The sequence below is a fragment of the Cololabis saira genome, chromosome 22 (assembly GCF_033807715.1).
Source record: "Cololabis saira isolate AMF1-May2022 chromosome 22, fColSai1.1, whole genome shotgun sequence".
In the NCBI taxonomy this organism is placed as follows: domain Eukaryota; kingdom Metazoa; phylum Chordata; class Actinopteri; order Beloniformes; family Belonidae; genus Cololabis; species Cololabis saira.
Genome location: NC_084608.1, coordinates 21941386 through 21949657, shown reverse-complemented (window position 1 = coordinate 21949657; position 8272 = coordinate 21941386). Strand labels below are relative to the sequence as shown.

General features: G+C 45.6%; 1 protein-coding gene across 1 annotated transcript; it reads right to left on the bottom strand.

Annotated features, from left to right (window-relative positions):
• Window positions 1–1096: 1096 nt before the first annotated feature.
• sox17 (SRY-box transcription factor 17) lies at window positions 1097–3423 on the bottom strand. Its single transcript, XM_061713058.1, has 2 exons — window positions 2955–3423; window positions 1097–2330 (listed from the first exon to the last, which is right to left on the bottom strand). Exons 1-2 carry the CDS (start codon window positions 3262–3264, stop codon window positions 1432–1434), a joined length of 1209 nt encoding a protein of 402 aa, XP_061569042.1. The 5' UTR covers window positions 3265–3423; the 3' UTR covers window positions 1097–1431.
• Window positions 3424–8272: the final 4849 nt, after the last annotated feature.

Genomic DNA, 8272 nt, shown 5'->3' with positions numbered 1-8272 from the left:
TCCTTCGTGGCCCGGAGGCAAATCAGCAAGTTTGGGTCAAGAGGAGACGTTGGAACACGTGAGAACACCTTCCACGTATCAGGCGTGCTTGTTTGGACCAAAAATACTTGAAGTTGAAAATTGCAACTAATTATCAAAAGGATGTAATAAATGTTCTACTTCTGCATAAGCTGACACGCTTATTACAACTGTGGGAAAAAAAAAACCCTGACAATATTTACCTTGAGGCCGGCAGCCCCTTGTACATGCGAGAATATTTTTAAAACACTGAGCATGAGCATGAATATATACACCTCTGAAACATGTTTCCTCTGAAGAGCTAAAAATGGATTGTGAGGTCAGGGTGGTTGACCCCTCTGAGAAGAACCTCTTCCTTTTAAATTAGGAAAAAACTATTTATAAAACGGGACTCTTGCTGACTTATAAATACACGGAATCATCCTCAGGGTTTGGTTTGATCTCTTAAAGATTTTTGGCGGATAATTTTGAAGCAACAGACGGTCGTTAAGCTGACAAATATATCATAGCCATTCAGTATAGCCGCGGAAATAAAATCTGATGTCACTGTTGTGTTATTAAAAATACACTGAATAAAGCGTCACCATTGTTGAATGGAGGTGTAGTGGAGCACGCTGGATTTTAATGGCCCCCAGAATTAATCAGAAGAGCCTAAATCATTTATGGGCAGGATGTCCGGAGAGTAAACTGCGCTCCCATGCTGAGAAAACACGGCGCCATGTGTATAGCGTGCACTGAGATTACCTCCCCTGTGTCTGGGCCAGGAAGCCGGGTCGCGGGCCTCCGCTGCCCCGCTTCCAGGTGAGCAACCGCGCCTGCTGCTGGGAGGCCATTCATCTCCACGAGGAAGATGGAAAAACAAACCCAAAACCGCAAAGCTCAGGGAACAGGAATGTTTTCCCACATTGAGAAATGAATTTGTGCTTTAAAAATGTCATTTCTTTTCATTAAAATCCTATTTTTAAGATAGAATGGAAATGTATTAAATTAAAAAAGGCACATCTCAGTAGTTATTGTACAATGTCCTGAATCGTAAACAATAAAGACAAGTGAGCCCAACACAATTTTCTAACATTTATTTATCAAAAGTGCAAAAGTATAAAAAAGAAAAACACAGTCCGTATATACATTAACTTTTAAAATAGTAACTGTACAATATTTATCGTCACAAAATTAAGTCACATCCCTGCAAGAGAATAAGAAAAATGTTAAAAACCAGTGTTCAGATTAAAATATTTCATAACTGTTATTACACAGATACAGAGCAAAGTCTTCTTCAAAGCTGCATTCAAAATCTCAGGAGCTCCCCCCGTGTCAGTAGCGACAAACAAAAATAAAAGCCTTTTTGTTCAGATTTAGCTACAGAGATTTGAGGTCAGATCATGTGTCCTTGCAGCAGGGCCAGGCAGGAGGTTAGGAGTTGTTGTAGCTACAGTAATACACAGCTGTGCTGGCGTCTGACAGCACTGATGATATGAGGCTCTCGGGTCCTTGCATGCCAGTCTCATGCGGCCCGTATGGCAAGCCTGTCATGTCCGCACGTGCCGCCGAAGAGCTCAGATACTGCTCGAACTCGCTGCGGTCGACCTCGGCCAGCAGCTCGGAGTGCTGCATCTGCTCCATGTCTGCCGGGTGAGAGTGGGAATCAGGAGGCGGGGAGAGCTGTCCTGCCCCGCCGGGGTGCCGTTTGGGGTGGCTGGGGCCGCAGTGCTGGGTGTAGTACATAGCCAAAGGGTTGCATCCCATGTAGGAGGGAGGAATATGGGCCGGCTGGGAGGGTTGCTCTGCAACTGAGCCTGGGTGCCGGTGCAGGATGGGGTTGCCGTGGTGGTTGGAGAGGGATTCTTGGGTCTGAAAATCTGTCACCTGGGAGTGGTAAGGGTATGCAGGCATCATGTGACAGTCCTCTTGTGAATGAGGCGGAAAGAACATAGAGTCTGACTCTACAGCGTCCAGGGGAGATGTGTCAGGCGTGGGAAGGCTGTATGACTCATAAGAGGGGCCTCCAAGACCTTGAGCATCCCGGTAGTGACCGAGCGGCTGCGGAGGAACCTGGAAGCTGTGCTCGTGGTAGCCGAGGCCGAGGCTCTCCACGCACACCCTGCCGTCCCCGGGCATCCCCTGGCTCTGGTGATCGGACACTCCGTGGACCAGAAAGCCAGAGTCCAGCCTCTTAATCCTCTTCACCTGCTTCCGCCGCCGGGGCCGGTACTTGTAGTTGGGGTGATCCTGCATGTGCTGAACCCGCAGCCGCTCGGCCTCCTCCACAAACGGCTGCTTCTCCGTGACAGGAAGGGCTTTCCATGATTTCCCTGCGAGTAAAAGCGGAGAGCTCACATCAGTTATATGTGAGCAGATGCTGTACAGTAAAGCAGCCTGGTGATGCACACCAAAATAGCCCGTTGCCATTTTAGGGAGCAGGGACAGCTTTTTGAGGTTACACTTGCAGCTTGACTCACTGAGTCACTTTTAAAAACACATCACAAATTGCCTATGTTTTTAATTTATTTATGCATTTTTTGTTCTTTTTTTTCTATTTTTTTCTCTGTTATGTTATATTAATTTTATTGTTCCGGTTATTTGTCTATTTTGTAACTAGACTTATGTGGGTAGGGGTTGTGTGTGGGAGGGGGTGAGCAAGATGTCTGTGTTTGTTTTATGTATGTCTATACTGTAATGTGATGTATTGTAATGTTGTATGTTTTCTTGGGAAAATGAGATGGCACATCTTAATAAATTCTGAATTTACATCACCTGCACCCTAAACCATCATCATTCGAGTATTTAAAGTCACTTAAGAGGAACTGCGTAAAATCAATATATCAGAAAGCATCTAAAAATCGGGAACAAAGTGACTCTATTGTGACTCCAGTAGCCTACAACAACCTGCATTTATCTTTCAAATAGGAGAAAAAGATGAGACTGTTTCCACTTACCCAGCATTTTGCTGAGCTCTGCGTTGTGCAGGTCGGGGTTCTGCTGCGCCAGCCTCTTGCGCTCATCCTTGGCCCAGACCATGAAGGCGTTCATGGGCCGGCGGATCCGCGGCTCGCTCTTGCCGCGGCTCTGGCCGCCGGGGCCGGGGCCGGAGCCGGACGCGCACGGCTCGCTCTTCACTTTGCTGTCCCCGAGAGGACTGAGGGGGTCGGCCCACTGGCAGTGTCCCATTCCAGGCATCATGACTGACATCGCACACCTTGCCTGGGTCTGATCGTCGCTGGCGTAACCCGCATCGGGACTGCTCATCTCTGTCCAGCTGGGAGGGTTTGGAGAACAAGACGACTATAGTCTAAGGGGGGGAAAAAAAGGGAAAAAAAACGCTTCTGGATTTCTAGGCTGAGGCACTGAGACACAGTTTTGTCACATCCATTCGCTACTTCCACAAGTGGAGAGAGAACTGAAAGGTAGAGACAAGTCAGCAGTGAATGTGAATGCTGGTGCTCTATAAACGCACAGGCAGCCAATCACCGTGTGGAGGGAGTGCCCGCTACTACAAAGGTGTAAAAAAGTTCAGAGCACCCCGCCTCCGACCCCTGTGTTGCGCGCAAGAGCCATTGAAGCCTGAATTATGGTTTCAGATAGGCGCAGAGCTGAATAATAAGAATATAGTAGCCTACTATGTGTTTAGATTATGAATTCAGTGGCGAGATTAAACACTTTCTAGATTGTTATCATATAGCGACTTTTCAAGCAGAATGTGAAACTATTACCTTTTTCCGTCATGCAGGAGCGCAGTTGCAACTTTCAGCGTTTTGTTATACACTTTGAGATACTCAGCACGGGAATACACTTGATCTGTGAATGTGTGTATTGGGCTGTGAACCGCGTTTTAAGCCTTGAATATCAGGTTTTTTACGCGTTGAGCAAATGGCTCCGTCGTTCGGAACTTTTACGCACGGCTGGTCGTCTCGATGGAGACGCTCTTTGATTGAAGCGTATTGAAAGGCGCTGCACAAAAGGCGTTAATGACCCCCCCCCCCCCTTTTTTTCCTAAAGAGTTAAATAAACAAGAGAAGAGAAAGCTTAAATAAACAAGATGTGACACTTGACAGGAAAAGTGCAAAATAATGGTTCGCGAGCGCGTTTGTGTCAGACTGACGTTAAAGATGTGGATGCGCTGTCTTTGTAGACGTCAGTCTGGGACCCTTTTCTCAGGTGATTGATAAAGTTTCGAGCGCTTTGAATAATATATATAGATTTTTTTCATTTACATAAAAGTCAGCATCAAGTCCAGATCGGATCGGACAACTTCAAAATAAAATAAAAAATAAAAAAACATAAATTGAACTGTAATTTTTTTTTTTTTTATTTGACTTCCATCTATTGTAACTCTTTCAACAAGTCACACAAAGCTTTATAGCCTTTTATCTAAAATATCTCTATTATGTCTTTCATAAATTACATTTACTTCATTAGATCCACATTCAAATCACTATATATTTATAATCCTTTGTGCAGGGTTAAAAGGCTTAAATATTTTGTCCTCAGCCCTTCTCCTTTAAGTGCATACTGAGCTTGTGGTTTGTGGTCTGCTTGAACGAGCAGCTTAAAACTCCCAGATGACATCAGCCATTAGTCAAATATAAACTTTATTAACTCTTATGACTTCTAGTTAAAGAAATATATCCTGGTGTGTTTCCTTGTTATGGGAGCAGCTGACCCAGAGTAGGAAAATAACACAAGGAAAATGTATAAAAGCGACCTGTTGCAGCCCAAAATGCTCAGACTTGGTGTGTTCGTGTTGCAGAGAATGAAGCCTCTGTTTGTGGTCAGAAATCCAAACATCACCCACAATCTGCAGAGCTTCTTATCAGAGCCAGCAGACCCCAAGCTGTCAGCTCCGTCCTTTCTCGGCCCATTCCCATCTTGTTGTGGTCTATCGTAATGTCAAAAGGGGCTGACAGAAATATGAGAGATGCTTATGCAACCTTTTCATGCCCCGAGCAGACACCAGAAGGGACTCCAGTGCATGCCCTCTAGGGGTTGGTGGGAGGGGGTGTGTTGGATGGAGGTCCAGCCAGGCGCTGCATGAGACAGGATTTTGACTGTAATACTGTCATCGTCTATTTTGCCACTGATGACCTGATAGAGCGATAGAGTACCCCCCCCCCCCCCTTTTTTGTTCCTAAGAGAGAAGAGAAAGAAGGACCCTATGTGTGTGTGCCGTGCAAGCATGTGTGTCTCCGCAGATGCGTGTGTTGACATGGGCGTTGGTGTGAGTGTGCCCTGGCCGCCTCTCGCTCTGTGTGGGAGTGAAAAATCCTGGCTTTTGATGGGAGAAGTCATAAAGTCTGGAGTCGCAGCCACATTTCCTCTACAAGGTGAGGTTCAGAGTCAACCAAAAGAAGGGGGAGGAGGTGGTGAGGGGGATGAGGAGCGGTGACACGCCTCATATCCCCTCTCCTCCCTCCATTCCTCCCCCTGTCCCTCCAACAAGTCCCCCACCCCATGCCTGGGGAGTCTGGGGCTGGGTGGGGGCCAGGGCTCCCGACGCCAGCCTCTGGACTCTGCGCTCAGGGAGAGGTCACTTGGCTTGCTTACACAATGGCATTATCTCAGTTCCAGCCTCGGCTACTGCAGCGGTGAGCACTTCCTGTCCCTCTGCAAGCACTTCCTGTCCTTGGCGTAGCAGCACAAACTGTCCGCCTTCCAAGTGAGTTCTGAAAACGCAGCTGAGCTGCTGGTCGCCAGTCTTGCTGTATAAATGTCTGTGGGTGGTTTTCTTGGGAATTGCACAATGTGTTTGCTGGCTCCTTTGTGCAGGGCAGCGAGGCAGCAATGTTAGTTTAAATTACAGGGACGGAAGGTATATATGTGTTAACACTCAGCACTGGTCCCCAGAGCCACTCGAGCGGCACAGGCCTGACCAAAGCCACAAAGTTCAGAAAATGCTCTGCTAATTAGGCACCCACAGTATGTTGGAGGTATTGTTTTTTTCTTATGCAGTTTATCACCACTTTATTGGTCCTTCCTTCTCTAATCTAAGACTTAAGACTTGTTGTTGTTTATCTCTTTGTAAATGTAATTCATATAAGTAGTGAAAGGTTTGCAATCATATAGAGACATGCTATACGGGGCTCTAAAGACAGGTAATGAGAATATTTAAGACATTTTTGAAAACATACCTCCAAACAGTTTGCAATGCTTTTAGACTGATAAAATAAACATCACTAGGAATAGAAGGCATGCAGCTTCCTTAAAAATGAAATGTTGTTTTCTTAAGCCTTTTTCTAATTAGTCAAATATCTGGGGATTCTAAAGGGTTTCTTGATGGGTTGAATTTCTTTTAGAAGGTATGTGAATGTGCACAACTGCTTGTTCATCAGGAACTGAACACAAAGCTCCAAACAGAGCCGTGATTAAACAAAACATTGAGTTAAAATCTCCATAAATCCAGCTATACATGTTTGAGCTACAGGAATCAAATTCAGAGTGTGAAACTTGTCAATTGGTAGAAACCGAAACAAAACCGATGAAGGCAATGTTACTGTAAGGCAGTGGTTCCCAAAGTGGGGGGTGTGTATGAATGAATGAAAAAAATGAATGCTTGGACACTGCAAACATAATCAGAGGCGCCGCCTGCCAACTGGCATACCAGGCAAATGGTTGGGGCCCCGAACCTGAAGCGGCCCCCCGGGGGCTGACCAACTTTAAATTGCAACAATCAAGTGAGAATTTGCAATGACAGTGGTCGGCGGCGGAGAACTCCCTAAAGGGGAACCCCCGTCTCTACCGCTAGCGTGTCCCACGTAAACAAATCTGATGATAGCAGGTCTATCAAAATGAAGAGAAACTATCCATCTGGCAGTAAGCAATGAAAGGCAAAAACAAAACAAAATTAAAGCTGCAAGCAGCGATGAACGGGCCCTCGCACCCTTGTGCACGTTCAGGCTGCAGTGGAAGCGCTTGTATGACTTGCATGTAGATTCTTCAGGTCTGGACATTTAGCGGATGACACCAGCCATGACTCTCTACACCAAACCATTCAAAAGTTATGGCAGAAAATAGGGACTATCAAATATTGACCAATCAGAAAAAGGGACGGGGCTTATTCATGCCAATGAAGGTCAAGTACTCAATACTGAGTCCGATGACACCACCCACATGTCTTTATCACAACCCGTTCAAAAGTTATGGCAGAAAGTAGGAACTATTAGATATCGACCAATCAGATGAAGGGGCGGGGCTAATTTGCACCAATTATGTTCAAGGACTCAAAACCGAGTCAGATGACACCACCCACGACTCTCTATGTGAAACCATTCAAAAGTTATGGCAGAAAGTAGGAACTATCACGTATGGACCAATCAGATGAAGGGGGTGCGCGCTTTTTGGCATTTATGGTCGCCATGGTAACACTTTTGAAAGAGAAAAGTAATGTGCGTCGTCCCAGGATGGAGACGCACATTTTGATGTATAACATACCTGGGTGCACGTTACGGTTCGGGCCGTATTAACTGCCGAAGGAATGGCATAAATTGCGCCAAAATTACACGATTAATTCAAAATGGCCGACTTCCTGTTCGGTTTCGGCCATGGCGCTAGAGACTTTTCTTTAAGTTGCGACATGATACAGGTGTGTACCGGTTTTCGCGCATGTACGTCAAACCGTATTGTGGGGCTTGAGGCACAAAGTTTTCCGGGGGGCGCTGTTGAGCCGTTAGGCCACGCCCATTAATGAAAACCATGAAATATCAAATTTTGCCCCAGGCCTGGCTTGGGTGCAAAATTTGGTGACATTTGGGGCATGTTTAGGGGGGCAAAAAGGCCCTCCTTTCGTCAGAAAAAAAAAAAAAAAGGAAAAGGAACATTCCTACAGATACAATAGGGCCTTCGCACTGTAAGTGCTCGGGCCCTAAAAAACAGGAGGAGCACAAAAAACATCAAGAAAGTGCAGATAAGCTAATCAGAGCAGCTCAGTTTGTCCTGCTAATGTCAAGAAAATCAAGAGTATGTCAAGAATGAGTGTCAGAGTAAAGACACCTGGAATGAATCCAGCTAAAGCTGGAAAATGTTTGTTGTGTTCTCACAACCAAACACACATTTCTTCCCAGACACTTTTATAAGAAAAAAATACTTTGTATAAAGCAGAGGCTGATCATGCCTTCCCTGACACACTGTCAAAAACTTCATGCTAGACCCGCTATAACATAATTTTTCATTGGCTTGGCTAATGACATTATGGCACATAGCCGAAGGCCTGTCCTTTTCATAAATGTGCCCAGTCCCTTTATTCTATGGTCAAATCTGACCA